Source organism: Pempheris klunzingeri, chromosome 12 (genome assembly GCF_042242105.1).
Source record: "Pempheris klunzingeri isolate RE-2024b chromosome 12, fPemKlu1.hap1, whole genome shotgun sequence".
NCBI lineage: Eukaryota > Metazoa > Chordata > Actinopteri > Acropomatiformes > Pempheridae > Pempheris > Pempheris klunzingeri.
In genome coordinates, this window is record NC_092023.1 from 1,174,689 (window position 1) to 1,192,913 (window position 18,225).

The window sequence follows — 18,225 nt, forward strand, 5'->3', positions numbered from 1 at the left end:
GACACCAGAAACCAGGACCAGAGTGTGAGAAGAGTTGAAACTGTACATCAACACTAAAGAAAGACCGTGAATAAGAAAATGAAAAAGAAAACGTGGGAGGAGATGTTCTCTGGTTTGGCAACAACAGCCATAATTATACACTAACTAATCTAACTAACTAACTAACTGTTAGTGAGAGGACATGCAGGAACAAACTGAAGGAAAAACCTGAATAAAAGGTTGAAACACAGTAGATTCAGATGCTGTAGTGCACCAGGGCTCACCGGAGGGTTTGGTGAGCTTTACAGTCACCACATTTCAACCCTGATGGACGAGTTTGGACCAACTGTCTCCATCAGACCGAAGGAGACAAACTTTAATCCCCCCGTTTATTTAATGACGTTTGTGACAGTCTGATGTTTTTTACGTGCGGCTGCGTTTGCTTTTCTTTCTATCTGCTGTACTTGTGTATAGTTTTTCACCTTGTACATATTTCATCATTATTCTTTAATCTTGTGTGTGTGTGTGTGTGCTGTACTGCTGCTCTTTATTTATCTCCTTTCTTTTTCTATCTATCTATTTTTTGTTTTATCTTGAAGCTGCATCGATGGCGAAAGGACAAAACAAGAATTTCACTTCACGGGGAAACTTGTTTTTATCAGTTTTTCTTATGAGAATGAAACGACTGAATCCCACTCAGGACTCCTGATCTCAGCGAGACCACCTGAACCAATAAAGGCTGTAGATCTAAACGAGGGGATGTCTTATGAAGGAACGATGTTCATCTCTCCAGTCATACTGAGACACTTCATGTTGTTTTTGTCCTTTAATTTGTTCACGTTGATCAAAACTGATATTAGAACAAACAGATTTCTTTCTCTGGGTTATTGAAGCTTTATTATGTTTGTAGACAATCAAACTCACAGACATTATTTTCCTCCAAGATCAGATATTTTAAACGGACACAAACTGACATTCACTAGAAAATCCTTCAGTGCGTCTTCAGATCCGATGACTGTGGACAGTCAGAGCTCCTCTACAGCATCGCCAGGTTCAGCCACTGTGGACGAGAACAAGCAGAAGTCACTGAGGCGTCCACGAAGACTCTCCGTTATCACCGCTGTGACCGACGGACTCTCACCTCCATGAAGCCCAGCTGTATCTCACCAGACTCGTCCTTGTCCAGGTTCTTGAACGTGTCTGTTGTGAATGAGAGAAAATGTTTATAAAGACGTGTTGTGAATTAATATTGATATTTCTGAAGTTTTTAATTGGTTCTGTGTTGGCAGGATATTGTTGGTATTGTTTAAAGAAGCTCTGAGGTTGTGACTTCTGCTGTCTTAACCCTCTCCTGCACCCCCCCACATCCCCAAAGGGACCTTTTCTTGTATGTTAACACTTGTCGCAGCAGAAATGATGTTTTTCTGCACAGCTGTGGGATAAAAACATGGTCACGATGAGAAAAACTCACTAAAGAGCATCTCTAAGCGGACCAGGCTGCACACAAAGCTGTCAAAGTCAATGGAGAGGTCTGGGTCACTGTAGCGGGCCACGATTATCTGATGCAGAGCGTTGTTCAGAGAGAAACCTGCAACGAGATTCACTCAGAGGTAAAATGACTGCACATAAGGGAGGGAAACACAAAGACAAAGACGTCCACACGGCTCACAGCCTGAACTTCTCACCAGCAGCCTCGACAGCCATCCGCATCTCAGAGGTGCTCATGCAGCCACTTTTGTCAGCGTCTCTCTCCTTGTACAGATCCTGATGAAGAGCATGTGAACATGTGCTGTCACCTTTCTGCTAATACACCGTTACACCGGTACGTTAATGACAGTAGAAACAAATGAGGAACACACCAGGAACTTCTCGATCTTCGTCCACAGGATCTTAAACTCTACCAGCCCCAGTTTGCCGGTTCCGTCTTTCTTTGAAGAGTGAGTCAAGGAAAACCGTAACAGAGTAATGTGGCCCTCTGTTGGACAGTTACTGGTTAGAATAATTAGAATGAAAATAAAGTACAGCACTGTTCTTACAAAGAGCTTTACAAAACAAAGTAAAACTCAACAAGACAGTTAAAATGAGAACAAAACAAAAGAATCAATGGGAGCAGTAAGAATAAAAAGATATCAAGTGTTATCAGACAGCACAAACTTTGTAAACTTTGCAAGGAAGTTCCCAAAGACATCTGGTTTAATTTGGTGGAAATATGTATGAAATGAAGCTGAAGGCATCTAAAATATCTGAAGCAGTCCTGCTTTACTGGCTCCTCTTCATACCTCTGCTCTGTGGCCTGCAGCCGTCCCTTATATCTTCTTTATTAAATACTTACTGTGACCAAACTAAGAGTTAATGAAGGGTACAGGTTTACAGCCAGTGACTTCCTGGAGTGTCCTCAGAAAGTGTCTCCCCCAAAAGGATGCACAGTATTCATTTAAAAACTGTATTTGAGGGGAAGTAAAGGGGAAAACAGGGTGCTGAGATGTTGGATTTGTCCTGATATAACTACGGTCAGGAGGGAAGGATACATCCAGCAGGTTGACCATGTTACGGCAAGTGGCCAGGCTAAAGCCGCTGGTTTTGATGTCGTCTCCTAAAACAGGTCAAACACAGGAGTGAGTCACCGTGTGTCACAAACCAAACCTGCCTGGAGGGAGGAGGAAATAACTGCCCTTACTTTTCACCACCACTCGGTTGAGGATTCTCTGCAGCTCAAACGCTGAAATCTCCACGTCCTAAAAGTCATACGACACCATCATCAGAACACCTTTACTCTTCTGGTATCTGAAGATGATGTTTAACCTTCATCACACTTACGTTCCCGGCAAGCTTTCCAAACAGCCTCTTGAATCTGTCACTGATGTCATCTTCATCGATATCGATCTACACATGACAAAGTAATCGTTATTGTGCTTCTTGCTGAAATATGAATGATCTCTAAATGAGTGGAAGCAGATACATCAGGTCTTTACCTGCTCGACGTGGCAGTCGACTGGATCATCAATCTCTCTGAAAGCAGCAAGGAGTCATGTGACCATTTAATGCCATGATAGTTATTAAAGCTGACTGTCATTATGAAACTGCACATTACTCATGAACTGCACATACTGGAAATCAGCCGCCTTCTCAGAGAACACCCGCACATAAAAGTCTCCGTTCTTGTTGGGCTCGAAGGTGGAGGGCACGATGAGGTATTCTCCAGGAGGGAGGCAGAAGCGGCCGCTCACCTCTCGCAGGTTGATGAAGGTCTCAGAGCGAGCGGCCGAACCGTTGTACAGGAAGAAGTCTTTCTTCAGGTGCACCTGCCTTTGGCCAGAGTACTAGAACACAGCACACAGTCACCTGAGGGCGCCCTTCACCTTCTGATCCAACATGTGCAGGATGCTCATAGATAATAACAACAGTCCATATTGTAGGAACATCACCTGATGGATTATTGGAGCTGTTTGCTTTATTTAGATCAGATCAGATGTTTATTCTAATGATTTTTGTTTGTTTAGCACATTTACTGCTTGTTGTATGTTCAGTCACACTGTGGACACCTGAACAGGCAGGTATGCAGGTGTAGGACCAGCATGCACCTGGGTGAGCCTGTGGTTTTTTAAGACAGGATTTCTGTCTCGCTTGTTTGAGGAGATAAACCTTAAACCACCAAAAAGTTTTGAATGGACAATGGACTTCTTCTTCCTGTGTAAATCACACACCCACGATGCAGCAGTGGTCTTTTGATTCTACGTTTGATTTTGATTTGACAAACGGCCTCTACAGCAACATTCTCCATGTTCATGAAGTGTCTGTGGGTACAAACCTCCTCAGGCACCTGGAAAAAGACAAAAACAAATGAAATGTCAGGATGAGCACAAACGTTACAAACACAATGTGACACTGAGGGTTTTCACTTAAAGGCAGCTCTTCACCTCATAGATGGCGAAGCCGATGGTCTCCATGTCCTCTCCCATCTTCCTCCTGCGGCGCTTGTTCTTCTGCATCAGGCCCACGATGGCGGTGCAGCCCTCCTCGCCATCGTCAGGGTCATCGTCCACCTCGTCCAGCTTTATGACAAACTGAGGATTCATCCAGAAGGAGTCTGGGAAGGGAGGCAGGGGTTAGCAGGGACCTGGTCCGGAGCATCACAGCAGCCTCGTGGTGCTTTATGACGCACATACACCAGAGCTGGATTCAAAGCTGGAGGGGAGATTGTGAAACTGGTCGTACGTGGATAGTTTCTGCAGCCACCGGCTGACACGCCTCTTCGCCACGAGTCCTCGAACTCTGACTCTGCCCACTTCTTGTACTCATCGCCTGTGAGGGCGTCTGGGGTGAGGTTGCAGATCTCGAGGCGAGAAAATTGACTCAGGAAGTCAGAAAAAGACATCCTGTGGACAAACCAGTAGAGGAAGATAAAAAGCAAATAGAAGCACATCGTCTCCCTTAGATGCTCATTTCCTCTCCCCGGAGAATCAACAAAATAAGAGTCCACATATAAACACTGAAGTTTACCAGAACTCCCCGTCCTCAGAGCAGTTGGTCAGCCGTGCCCGGTCATCACTGCTCACATATCTCCACTGAGAGGAGCTGGAAAAAAGTGCCAGTGATTAGAAACACAAGGGATTAAGTACAGGTCTGCACAGAACTGAATGTCACACACTCCACCTACACCTCAAGCACAAGAGTCAGCTTTAAAGCCCAAGTCTGAGCAGCAACGACAGGATTTACCAGCTGGGTGTGTGTGTGTGTGTGTGTGCATGACAGAAACAGCTCATACCACCAGCCAAACAAAGGTTGGGTCCTCTGTTGAAGGCAAAAGAAGCAGATTGAATTTCATTTAAAAATGAGGTGTTGGTCAGGTTTCATAACCTCTACAGTCTGCATGACCAAAACCACCAGCTTTTCAAACCTCTGTTCATATTTTAGTCCACATTTCCTTTGTAAACCAGTACAGGATCTACTGTTACTGTATTCTTGCCCTTAAAAGACAGAAGTGTGCAGCACTAACCTGTCGCTCCAGTCTCCAACCCACTCCACTTGACCCCACGGGTTTCTAACCCTGATCAGCTGCTCCACGTCTCCTCTGTACTCCACCTGACACAGAATAAGGCGTTCGTTACCATAAAAACTATATAAATGTGACCGAGGGTCAAACCATAACTCTGCTAACAGTATACGTCGTAGCTGCTGCAGCTTCACCTGCACCTGGATGAGCCAAGAAGCCCCCCTGTTTACTGACTGTAGGATGTCCTGTGCACTCTTTATGTGCTTGTTTTTTCTCATTACATAGGTGGAGTATATTTTAATTACATGAAATCATAAGATAAGATATTCCTTTATTAGTCCCATGCATGGACCTGATATCATTTCTGAAGATGTAGTTTTGATGTTTTGAAGCTTTGATGGTCTGGTTGCTTCACACTTTGGGTGTTTAAGGTGGTTGAACACACCTGCCATCATATTGCTGTGTATGATGCATAAACATGGGTGTGGTTTCTGAGCGTCTAAAGGCTGTCAGCAATAAAAACACATCTGTGGCTCGGAGCAGCAGTTCCCTCTTTTCCATGCACAGACTCGAGCCTTTCTGTACCTGCTCTGCTCCGGTCACGGAGTAGGCATGGCCCTTCACCAGCTTGTGATGTGTGACGGCCTCCGAGTCGGCCGAGCTGGTGATCTGGGATGGAGAGGAACAGCTTGTGAGGTTAAAAAAGCTACCCGGAGGATAAATCCTACATGAGAGCGAAACAAGAAGCTCAGACAAACATCGATGGAGCATCCCAGAAGGGAGCCTCTGTCCAAAGCCTTCCTGATGATTTTGAAGAGGTGGGGATCCGCTCGGCTCAGGTCGTGCCTCTCAGCGATGCCCCCGGTGAAGTCCTCGAAACCCTCAGTAGTGCTGCCCCCAGAAAGGGCCTCATAGCATCCGTTGAGCCTGATAGGAAGAGGAGTTCATGAGTGACTAGAGCAGAAAAGAAAGGCTGGAGCAAACAGAAAGGTGTCCTTCCATACTTGGCGTAGGCCTTCTCCAGCAGCGCGCTCCAAAACTCTGAGCCCTCTGCTGAGTGGACGAACAGCAGCTCTCCATCTCTGGTGGGCAAACGGTCATCAACCACCACATCCACCCACTCACCAAACTGCCAGAACTGAGTCACAGAGAGGACACGGTCAGTAACATGCAGCCTGTTGTGGCTCCACACCAATGTGTCTGTGGTGTGTGTTAAAGTGCTGTACCTCAAAGTGGAAGATGCCAGCGTAGCTCTCCTCAAAGCTTTGGTCGTGTGGGACAACGCGAGACAAAACCTGTTTGTTGAGAGTCAGGGATGCGATCGCTGCCAGGAGCCAGCAGTCACCTGAACACAACCAGCGGCGCTCGGTTTAAAAGGAACTTTGTGTAACACCCAGGAGATCTCAAGCTGTCACATGTTTCTACGATGACACATCTCCAAAACACACAAGAAATGACTGATGTCTCGTCCCGCTGTCAGTACGTGTGCACAGGACTTTACTAGGATTTACCAGGTGTCATGGTTCAGAAATCAAGATCCACAATATTCACACAGTGATGGTCTGAGATAAGTTTGCAAAATCATTCATCCAGACTGCTGAGGGTGGAGAAATACAGTATGTGCACATTCAACAGGAACAAAACAAAACATGGGTAATGTAGGTCAGTCTGTAAAGGTGTGTGTGTGTGTGTGTGTGTGTCTCACCAAGTGCTCCTTGACAAATATCAGTCCTAGTAGCATTTTCAACTATAAATTGTGGATTGGAGCACAATTCCTGTGGGGAAAGGAGATAAAGATGACGGTTATATATATAAATATATAAATATGCTGTATGAAGTGCAGCGTCCTTTACATGCAGACTCAGTGTAAACACAGTGAATCACACTATTGCAGCTTTGTATCTTTTAAACTAGTGTTTACTTTGTCATGTTGTTCGATAAGATCAAGATAAAAAGCTTAACCATCCGCTAAGTGGATAAGCAGGAAGTTTAAATCAACAAACAGCAGCAATGATCTATTAGATATAACATGTGCCGCCTGTTAGGTAACTCATCTGGAATGTCTGGAAAATAAAACATAAGAAATAAAACTTCTACACAACTTCATTCAAACTGAGATATAATCACTAAGCTTTTGTCCCCAGATCAGTGAAGCAGAAAGGGAAAGTCCACTCTGATAAAACCAGGTTTTAAACAGTAGTTTAGGTCGAGTCCAGCCTGTTCAGGACTGTAAAAATAAGCAGCCTGCACTTTAAGCTGCAGCTGAACCCACCCTCGGCCTTTTCCAGCTGATTCCTCTGACTTTGTAGGAGTCTGGCCCAAGTTCGTTGAAGCCCAGCGATGAAGGCAGAGACTCAAAGCAGTCGTCCTCAAACAGCCGGCCTCTCTCCAGACAGTCGTCCCTCAGCGACTCAAAGTCCTGGTTGAGGTACTTCACCGCCTGGGAGTTGGATCCGATGCCATGGGCTCTCTCTCTGTTGTGCTGAAGTTTGGCTGCGATGCCGGACATGTTTAAAAGACTGTAGCTACTCTGTCTGTGTCTGACTGAGTGAGTGTGGTTAGACAGGCTCTGTGCTGTTTATACCGCTCAGCTGTCTCCACCCTCTACTGTTCAGACCTGCAGACACACCTGCTCTGATCTACTCTACCTCTGGCTCTGATTGATGGCCCAGATGGACGGATGGATGAAACTTGTGCTGGGACAAAATCTCATTAATATTCCCACAAACCATATGAATGCTTCATCTGGCACCATTTTATTTGTCTTAGATAGTGAAGCTCTAGAGGCCGTGGTTTCTCAGATTCTTTATTTTTGATTCTTTCACAGATGTTTCACAACAGCTGAAAGAGCAAAAGCACCAACTAATGAGTCACATATGTCCCTACTGCACACACACACACACACTGAGTGATATATAGTTTATGTTAAGCAAACATCATTATCATATCAAGACATTTTAGACATTTTAAGCATGTGAAACATGAAGAGCATGTGAACTGTCTTTTCCTGCAGGCGTCACAGGGGTCGTCACCTCCCTGGTCTGCAGAGTTAGTAGATCGCCAGGCACAGCCACTGGAACAGGAAACAGACTTAGACAACAAGCTGCCGACAGAAGAAGAAGAAGCATCGTTTGTAATTCTCTCACACACCTGCTGCAGGTCCAGGTCAATCTTCCCAGACTCGTGTTTTTCCAGAGCCTTAAACATTTCTGGTTGGGGGGCAGAAGAACACAGATACAGGTGATGAAAACATGCCACAGCTCTCAGATGAAACAGAAGAATGTGAGATGTGCTGAGGTGATATAAATGTTTGCTGACACTTACTGAAGAGCATCTCCAGTTTAATGAGGCAGCCTACAAAACTGTCAAAGTCGATGGCGTACTGAGCATCGGCGTAGCGGCTGACGATGGCCTGCAGCACAGCGCTGTTGACGTGGAAACCTGCAGAGGAAAAACAACTTATCATCATCTCCTGTGGGCTTGTACGGTCAGTTTCATAGATACGGATTATTACTAATCTTGGGGAGGTCCAGTTTTTAGAAGGTGTCAGAGATGAGCTGGGTGATAATGGAGGAGTTAAGTTACGCAGCCTCGCCCCTGCTTGTTTTCTTCATGTGGCAAAGTAGACATGAATGAAATCTATGTGCAGGGAGGGAGGGAGGGATAACTGGCTCATCCAGTCTGTCAGCAACTCCCACACACACACATACACACACACACACACTGATGTTTGGTTAGATACAATCCAGAAAGGTAAGCTATATGTGTTTCATTTTGATTCTTATCAGTAACACAGATATCAGACATCAGAGGCTGGAAGGAGATGATAAAATAGAGATGATTTGTCTTTTTAAAGAATGTAAATAATAATAATAATCATAATTTACAACCATTTGTTTCAATGTTAAAGAGTTAAATGAATTAATGATCTTTATTTATTCAGCACCAATTCATAACAAACATTATCTCAGACTCTTTCCATAAAGAGCAGGTCCTGACCAAACTCTTTAATTAGAGAGAGACCAACGATTCAGGAATTCAACATTAAGGATTCAAGAATCCCCACATGAGCAGCATCAGATGTTGTATCAGGCAGCAGTAGAGGAAGAACTCCCCTTTAACAGGATGTTTAGCACATGAGGTGATAATGTTTGCTACCTGCTTCGGTGGCGGCGCCTCTCATCTCGTGGGAGCTCATGGTGCCAGAGTTGTCTGAGTCATGATTCTTGAAGATCTCCTGTAAGACCGAGGCACCGACGTGTTAACAGACGTAACTACAATGACCAAACTTCATTTCAGACTGCAGGAATCACAGCTCACCAGGTATTTCTGGATTTTGTTCCAAAGCAAGTGGAACTCCAACAGTCCCAACTTGGCACTTTCATCTTTCTGGACTTAGTTAAGGTTCATACAAAGCTCATACATTGATCATGACATTTATTCTACATTTATTCTACACCCCAAACCCAGATTTCCAAAGTCTCAAACACATCAGCTGTGGGAGTTTCATTGTTGAGGGAGGATACATCCAGCAGACTGACAATAAGGCGACCAGTCTCAAGGCTAAAGCCGTCCGTCCTGATGTCAGACCCTGCAGGAAAGAAACAGAACATGGCTGCCTCCAACTCTGAAGCCACTTAAAAGGACAGACGTCAATATGTGTACGAGTTCGCTGTACTCACGGTGGGAGACAACGTTGTTCAGAATTTTAACCAGTTCAAAGACCGATACCTCCATGTCCTGTTTGGAAAATGTAAATTATAATGTGAGTTTTAAATAATAATTCAGGTTCATGGATGTTTGTCAGCTCTCGTGTTGTTCTACCTACATTTCCAGCAATCTGCTTGAAGAGGTGCTTGAAATGTGGATCCACGTCGCTCTCAGATATCTCCTCCTATGAGAGATCTGAGTCACTATTTTCAGATAAAAGCACTGGCTCTTCATACTTTAGTCATATTAGTGAATGTTGAATTTATATTTCTGTATTCTATATTTTCAGCAATAAGCATTTAAAATGTAATGTGACACATGTCCTTTAATCTTCACTGAGGAATAAAGAACATGATGTCTTAAAATGGATTTTCTTACCTCCTCTATCTGAGCATCGACGTCCTCCTCCAGCGGACTAAAAGAGTAGAAATGCACAGTTTGAGCACGCTCTGCTGGAGTGCAAGAAAATAACATGCGCAGTATGTTTTGACTGCGAATCTAAAGGTCCCATATTGTGCAAAATGCACTTTTTAATGTCTTTGCAGCATCATTTTGTGTCCCTGGTGTGTCTAGAGAGCACCAAACTATGAAGGCATCAGATTATCTTTCAGTGAATCTGTGTGAAAACGCTCTGTTTAGATTGTGCTTCCTGTATGACATCATAAGGGGCACTGTTGGTCATGTGACCTCCTCCGGCCCCCCAGCAGGACGACCGTCCCCTCCCACTGAAAACCTCCTGACCCCACCTCGCTGTCCTCCATAGGTTTTTTTCTCCCTAACACCAGGAGAACATGAGGAGAAGCAGCAGACTGTTTGTTTCTTCTAAAACCTCTAAGAAACGTTCAGACAGACGTGTTTTCCCAACATGAAACCAAATAAACCTGCTCTAGAAAAGACTTCCAACACATGTATGAACTCTAAAATGAGCAGAATATGGGACCCTGTCTTCTGAGCTTGGTCCACTAGATGGCTGTATAAGCTGGACCTGTACGGTACCTGGTTGCAGCCTGTTTCTCAGAGAACACCCTGAGAACGAAGCTGCCGTTCTTGTGAGGCTGGAAGGTGGAGGGAATGATGGCGTACTCTCCTGGAGGAAGTCTCAAGCGGTCACACACCTCCCGGGTGTTGATGAAGGAGCTGCTCATGGCCACGGCTCTCTGTCGCAGCAGGACGTCCGGACCCAGGTGGATGTTGCTGCGGCCTTTGTACTGAAGATTAACAGGAGAAAAGGGCTTCATTACTGTGAAGTCAGGCAGCTGCAGCAAAAGTCACTGTGCAGTCAGGCAATATTTGTAAAGAAGTAAGGAGCAGTGAGAATACAGACCTGCTCTGGGACCTGCAAAAAGAACACAGACAGTGTTTTAGACAATCAGTAAGTTACTTTCAAAAAATTCAGATTAGAAAGTACTGATTTCATTTTAAGTATGAAATTATCCTGCGACACCTCATAAATGGCAAAGCCAATGGTCTCCAGGCTGCGCTGAAGCCTCCTCTGCCGTCGGCCATCCTTCTGCATCAGCCCCACCAGGAAGGTGCACCCGTCCTTCCCATCCAGAGGATCATCATCCACGTCCTCCAGACGCACCACAAACTGAGGGTTGGATGAAAACGTGGCTGGAAGACAGAAGAAGTGGAATCTTAATTTGAAGAAATGCAACAGAAGTTCCTGCTCAGACAGACGTGTGGTTCCTCTGATACCTCCGTGGTTGCGGCAGCCGCCTGCAGTGGAGCCGACTCTCCACATCCCTTCAAACTGGTAGTGGTTCCAGTGGCCCACATCGTCGCTCATGAGTGTGTCTGGGGTCAAGTTACAGATCTCCAGCCTGGAGAAGTGCTTCATGAAGTCTGAGAAGGACATCCTGAGCAGAGGAGGACATTTCTGTTAACTTCTCTTTTTCTATCTCGTCCCTTTGGTGAAGTAGGAGATTAAAGAATATCACTAAAAAGGTAAAAGACAACAGTTTTACCAGAACTCTCCGTCGTCAGCCACATGGTTCAGCTTTGCTTTCTCATCTTTACTGACGTAGTTCCACTCACTGGATCTAATTGTGTTGTAAAAAAATCATGTTTTTAGGAAAATCCTGGACATAAACACTGGCCGGCTAATGGCTCTAACACATGACCATTTACCCATCACACCACGCCCCGGTCCACTCCACCTGGCCCCATGGGTTCCTGATCCGGACCAGCTGGACCAGCCTGCCTTGAAAGTGGACCTGAGAGAGAGCAACAGCGGCTGATGTAATTAGTATGCAGTAAAAAAGGCCCGTAAACACTAAAAACAGCCTCCTGTTGACAGTTTAGATAAATCGTATACCTCCTCTGCACCAGTGACCGAGTACGCGTGTCCTTTGACCAGTTTGAGGGCGGTCACTGCCTCCGTCTCGGAGGAACTGGAGATCTGAAAGCACAGAGAACAAACATTTTACTGTGGGTGGATTTGTTTTCAGATCATGCAAATCAGTATGAAAATAAGACTCACATCAATAGAGCAGCCCAGCAGTGACCCCAGGCTCAGGGCCTTCTTTATGATTTGGAAGAGCTTCGGTGGAGCTTTGTCTAAGGAGTAAACCTCTGCGATTCCTCCTGTGAAATCCTCAAAACCCTCTATGGTGTTTCCTCCTGACAGCGCCTCGTAGCAGCCATTCAACCTGTCACACAGAGGGACATGACAACACTCAACAACTACAGTGTCTCTGCACTGATGAAGCCCAGGACATAAAGAGAGGAGCGGCCCCTACTTGGCGTAGGCTTTCTCCAGGAGCGCGCTCCAAAACTCTGAGCCCTCTGCAGAGTGAACGAACAGAAGTTTTCCATCTCTGGTGGGCAAACGGTCATCGATCACCACATCCACCCACTCACCAAACTGCCAGAACTGAGGAACACGTCATCCCATAAACAAAGAGATTCTCAGACCGTCTAATAATAATAATGAAATTACTCAAATCTCTCTGGGGGGGTCGGGGTTAGTGGTAAGAGGAGAGGAGCCTTTGACTGACCTGGAAGTGGAATATCCCGGCGTAACCTTTGGTGAAACTCTGCCCGGGGGGCACTACACGAGCCAGGATCCGCTGGTCCAGAGTCAGAGAGGCTATAGCAGCCAGGAGCCAGCAGTCACCTGTGAAAGAAGACCAGGGAATGGGTGGTGTTCAACAACCCCCCCTCTGTGGTAAGTCCCTCTACAAGCTTAGTGGCAGACTGGGTGGAGGATCCCACAGGGATGTTTGTTTGCCTTCTAAAAACCAAACCAACCCCCCCCCCCCCCCCCACACACACACACACACACACACACACACACACACACACTTACCCAGAGCTCCTTGGCAAATGTCCGTTCTTGTGGCTCCATCGTCAATGAACTTTGGGTTTGCACACAGCTCCTATAAAGATCACCAGAACATTATCGTTCAGCGTCACTCACATTCAGCTAAATCATCTCCCAAAGCAACGAGAAACTAAACTTCATTGTTCTTTTGTTCTAAAAAGACACAAAAGGAGCTGCTTCCTTCGTCAGAAACCTGTGATTGTTCCTCCCAGACTGCTATAGTTCCTTTAATCACGTTAATCATTACTATGGTTTGTTTTTTACCTGATAGTACCATAAAATCTTTAACAGTTGCAGCTGAGGAAAAGAAAAGCAGCCATACTCACTGAGAAGCTCCCCAGTGGTAATATTACAGAACAAACTGCTCCTCTCTCATTTCATTCTCACCGATGGCCTCTTCCAAACTACGGCCCTGGTCTTAGATGAATAAGGTCCCAGCTCATTGTAGCCCAGAGATTTAGGCTCAGCTGGAAAGCAGTTGTCCTCAAACAGACGTCCTCTTTGCAGACACTGCTGGTGCAGAGTCTCATAGTCCTGATGGGAGAACTTCACTGCATGCTGGTTGGTGCCGAAGCCTCGTTCCCTCTTCTGCTGACGGGCCAGTCGACCTGCCGTGGACGTCATCCTCACCCTGGATGGTGCTTTCCCTCTTTGTGAGCTGAGATGCTGTGAGCCTCTTTTATGGCTGCCACAGGTAGTCAGGGAGGGGTCACAGGGAGGGGCCTCCTGTGGACAGGTGAGGGCAGAAGAGCAGACAGCAGCAAAGAGATGTGACCGCAGCTGAAATGCAAACAGGGACACGCCTAAAGCCAACTTGAAGCGCTGCTCTCATTGCCTCATTTTGATTGTGTGTGTGTCCTGATGGGCAAATAGCAGAAATAGATTAAACAGTCTTGATTTAAATTTGTGTGAAATGTAATAATTTGACATTATTCAACAACAAAGAATAAAAGGAAAAGGTGTTTTTCTCCAGCTGACTTACTGAAGGGGATCACATGTGGCGCCCACAGCTGGAGGTTGTGAAATGGAATTAAGCAACTGTTAAACTGAGCCAGAATAATGGGGCTTAAATGAGATTGCAACAGTGAGTCTGGGAGATGCCTGCTTACAGTGGGACGGCCTTTTTCTGCACTCACATCCTCTACGGTGATGAATGATGAGTACAGCAAAGTTAATCCTCAGTCAAACAGCTCGCAGGCGGCGATCAGTCCGGAGCCGCTCTGAGGCTTCAGCTCTTGAATGCAACACTGTTTGTTTAGTAAGAAGGTAATTCATGTACAAGCCTCTAAAGCAGCTCATTTGATCATGATAAACAAGGATATGCATAGAAGGTGAATCCACCCTTGTTTGAGTTATCTCAGAACAGTTAGACACTGAAAACAGAAACGACGACGTGTGTCTCCTACAGAGGACCTACTGTGCTGCAGAGCAGAGCCGGTGGCCGATAAAGATCTTCTGATCCAGTGAGGAGGCAAATGTGTCACAGCTCACAGGAAAGAGACAGTCCTGTAGTTTTCAGTCTCATATGGACTGAGGTTATCACACAGAACTAAACTAGTTATGAAAAAATATTCTGGTCAACCAAATGAAATAAGAATCAAAAAGTAGACGTGAGAATAAAAGAAAACCAACTGAAATTATATTGTGTAAAATAGTAAATATGAATATATACAGGAAATATCTTTATTTAAATATCTTGTTGCCAGTCGTTGGTTCACGTTTATTGAGACTGAAGTCTGAACTTCTTAGAAACCTTTTCATATTATAACAAGAAAACTGACACTAAACACTAAAACTGAGCATTTTAAAACAAAAAAAACTAACCTGTGATGATCAAACACTCTGAGAGCAAACAGAAACTAAACTGAATTGCAAATAAATGAAATAAAAGCAGATTGTCTGGACTGACACTGGAGTATCTTTAGCATTGTGAGGTTATCCACGCTGTCTGTCTGCCTGCCTGTCTGTCTGTCTCTCTGCCTGTCTTTCTGTTTGTCTGTCTGCCTGTCTGTCTGTCTGTCTGTCTGCCTGTTGTAGGAAGCTGGATGGAGGCTGGGTCATAAACCACTGAAGGCTGTGTGCACAGTGAGGTTTGTGAACAGTCAAAGTCGACTGTTACTCATGTTTTACATCTGACCATAAATTATCAAAAGCCAAACAACAGTAATAAACCACATTTAGGCTCCTACAGCGCTGCTGTTCTTACCAAACATCTGATCAGAGGACATCAGCAGGTTCTTGGTGTTTTCTAGAAACGTTGCTTCTGATTTAATTGTATGTTATAGGTTATGTGTAATGTTATATTATAATTTATTCACTGACAAACATTCTTTTCTGAACATGGTGCGGTCTGAGCTGCATTCTAACAAAGCACAGCAACGTCTGCGGCTGTTAGTCTGACTGACATGGTGACCTTTGACCTCTGCACTTTACCTGTCCGCTGACTCACAGCGGCCTGCAGGGGTTCATAAAGGTTCGTCAGGTGGTGATTGGGCAAAAGTTTTATAAAACTTTTATAGAGGTCATTTCTAATACATAAAGAGCTGAAATGATAAGATACTTAAGGTATAAAACCTGATTGATTATTTTGGTTCCTGGTGTCTCGTCCACATGATTATCCAGATCCTGCAGCTCTTGTGTGTTTAGTACTTGTCAGTGTCTTTGTGTGTCATTTTACACTTTTACCCTCCGGAAACATCCAACCGTGGATGTGCTTTTATTAATCGTCACCATCACCTCTGTCACTGATCACTTTACTCCACACAATGTGATTTATTGACGATTTCTTTCCATATTTATTTATAAATCTTAAAGTAATTAATCAACATGTTCACATTGTGTGCAGTTTATTTATCTGGTGTAACAATTCAACAGTCCATCTGTATATGGAGGATGTATATAGTTTAATTAAATGTATGTATTAATTTCATTTATGCCTTTTTATTATTATTTTTTATCTTATCTTATCTTAATCATGTACATATGAAGCCACAGACTTCCTTTATACCGTCTATGTATGAAAAACAGAACTATACCAGCATCTTGCTCATCACATTAGTTCATTTAATAAATTAATTTTGTAAATCCAGTCCTAAATTGTCTTATTTCTTATAGTTATTTCTTATATTTACTTAGTCTGTCTAACTCGCTGCAGTACTGCAGGTCCTCCTCATGGTGTCCCCTCCCTGCAGCGCCCCTAGCGGCGGTGTGAGGTGCAGGCTGTGCGCCGGGCTCCTCCTCCTGGGGGGCCGGTCTTCCCTGCAGTGCAGAGGGGAGGGGGGGTGCTGGACCTGCGCTCCTGGCCGCTAAAACACAGATTTCCCCGCAGATTTCCAGATCACCGCTGCTCGACCCGTCCGGAGCAGCTGAGGGCCTGAAGCGGTGAGTCCTCCCACATCACTTCTCTTCCCTCAATCTGTCCGAGCGGCCAGATTGAGATTAGCAGCGTTTGTATTGTTGTACCGTGTGTTTGGTGCAATGCACAGCCTGCAGCAGCACTAAGAATAAACCACATTCAGAGGTAATCATGTCCAGAGAGGCTGATCTGAAGGTGAGACAGGACTGTTTGTGCTTAAAGGATCTGTGTTGTCAGAAATCTGGGCCCGGGTTAGGTTTAGTCTGAGGGTTAGGTTTAGTCTGAGGGTTAGGGTTAGGGAGGAGGCCTGCTGACACTTGAACAGGTGCTGTAAACAGTCCGAGCCTGTGTGCCCTGTGATTCACTTACGTTAACCCTTTAAATTCAGCATTTGTGTTACAGTAAAAAAGAGAGACCCCCCCCCCCCTTTGTGACATGGAGCTCAGTTGAGGCTGAAGTCCTGTGGATGATCCCATCATCGCAGGACTGCATGGATCAGCTTTTCTCTGCCCATTGGGGGAAAACAGAGATATCCTTTTGGTCTGTGGCCAGCAGTCGCTCTCTGTAGCTGTGTGACAGCAGAGGGACATTCCTGCAGACTCCACAGGCATGTGGGGCCTCAGGGTGGGTGCCGGCTCTGCAAACAATGTCCTCACCTCCAGAACCGTTTCTATCAAAAGCACGACCTGCTTTGTACAGCAACACATCAGTATTCTGCCTGAGGGAGTCCTTTTCCTCCCCAGCACTGGAGTCCCGTCCAGGTTTTCCTCTTTCTTTCTCTGTCTGGATGTTTACTGAGCCCAGCTCGTTAGGATTCCTCTCCGGTTGGAGTAGAAAAGGCCGTCTAGTGCCCCAGTTTGTTCTTCACTAACTCAGGCTGATTAGCAGCTTTAAATCTGGCAGCCAGCTTCTTGTGTATTTGTTTTTGAACTCCCCATAAAGCCATTCTGTCCCTGCAGACTTGACTGTAAGTGCATTCAGGGAGGAGACAGAGACCCCCAGTGATCCATAAACACTGAGGTCCATTAGGCCTGCTTCTCCTAACATGGCTGTGAAAGCTCGTGCAGCGCAGAGTTGCTGTAATCATCAGAAAGAAAAGACACTTTATGTTTAGCAGAGACACAACTTGAGTGAATGACCCATCTTTCTCCCTGTCTCTCTCTCTTTTCTCTCATTCTCCCTCCCAGCCTGCCCATTTACGGACCAGGTATCACCTTTCTACGTTCCTTTGTTAGTCCTGGTTTGCTGTCACATTTCTCACTAATCTCTTCTGCTCATGTTTTCTGGCTCTCTGTTATTTCTCTGCCAGATTTTATTTGTGTTAACTGAAGTTTCCATCAGGGGTTTTTCCAGTAACAGGCCTGGATTATATGTATTTAGAGATTAGAAGATTAAAATACTGGAGTCACACCAGCACACCTTTAATCACAGACCTTTTACATGTTATTTACTGAGGTTAAACACTCATATTCTTGCTGGTAGATGATATTTACACCCTGGGGTGAATTGGAAAGAAGATATTTTGTGTTTAAAGTGCCCTGAATTTTATGTTCATATTTGAATCATTATTTTAACCCAAACCATCATGTTTTCCTAAACCTGACCAAGTAGTTTAGGTACCTAAACCTGACCAAGTAGTTTAGGTACCTAAACCTGACCAAGTAGTTTAGGTACCTAAACCTGACCAAGTAGTTTAGGTACCTAAACCTAACCAAGCTGCCACTGAAAACTGAAGAATAGAAGTTTACTGAGTTTCAGAATAAATTAATGAAATTTACTGTTGGTCTCACATAAGATTTTAATCCAGTTCTTTTGAGTTAAAGTCCAGTATCAGTACATCCCCTTTGACCTGAAGGGGAATTA

At 44.9% G+C, this 18,225-nt stretch overlaps 3 protein-coding genes across 3 annotated transcripts in view; all 3 read right to left on the reverse strand.

Moving 5' to 3' along the window:
* mgme1 (mitochondrial genome maintenance exonuclease 1) overlaps positions 1-18,225 on the reverse strand; it is a 278,413-nt gene that overhangs the window by 37,230 nt on the left and 222,958 nt on the right. The gene's annotated exons all lie outside the window — the stretch shown is intronic.
* Positions 850-7,493, reverse strand: LOC139210786 (calpain-2 catalytic subunit-like). The gene is made up of 21 exons (XM_070840939.1): positions 7,245-7,493; positions 6,678-6,747; positions 6,199-6,317; positions 5,977-6,110; positions 5,731-5,899; positions 5,558-5,641; positions 4,976-5,061; positions 4,480-4,554; positions 4,195-4,355; positions 3,897-4,066; positions 3,788-3,799; positions 3,088-3,299; positions 2,952-2,988; positions 2,797-2,862; positions 2,657-2,714; positions 2,508-2,572; positions 1,839-1,907; positions 1,665-1,743; positions 1,451-1,567; positions 1,121-1,179; positions 850-1,039 (listed from the first exon to the last, which is right to left on the reverse strand). Exons 1-21 carry the CDS (start codon positions 7,479-7,481, stop codon positions 1,016-1,018), a joined length of 2,103 nt encoding a protein of 700 aa, XP_070697040.1. The 5' UTR covers positions 7,482-7,493; the 3' UTR covers positions 850-1,015.
* LOC139210785 (calpain-2 catalytic subunit-like) lies at positions 7,769-13,632 on the reverse strand. Its single transcript, XM_070840938.1, is given in 20 exon segments — positions 7,769-8,045; positions 8,123-8,181; positions 8,297-8,413; positions 9,131-9,209; positions 9,293-9,361; positions 9,499-9,563; positions 9,655-9,712; positions 9,801-9,866; positions 10,061-10,097; positions 10,679-10,890; positions 11,007-11,018; positions 11,127-11,296; positions 11,381-11,541; positions 11,650-11,724; positions 11,813-11,898; positions 12,000-12,333; positions 12,424-12,557; positions 12,682-12,800; positions 12,993-13,062; positions 13,395-13,632. Coding segments are annotated over 20 exon segments (2,184 nt in total). The 5' UTR covers position 13,632; the 3' UTR covers positions 7,769-8,021.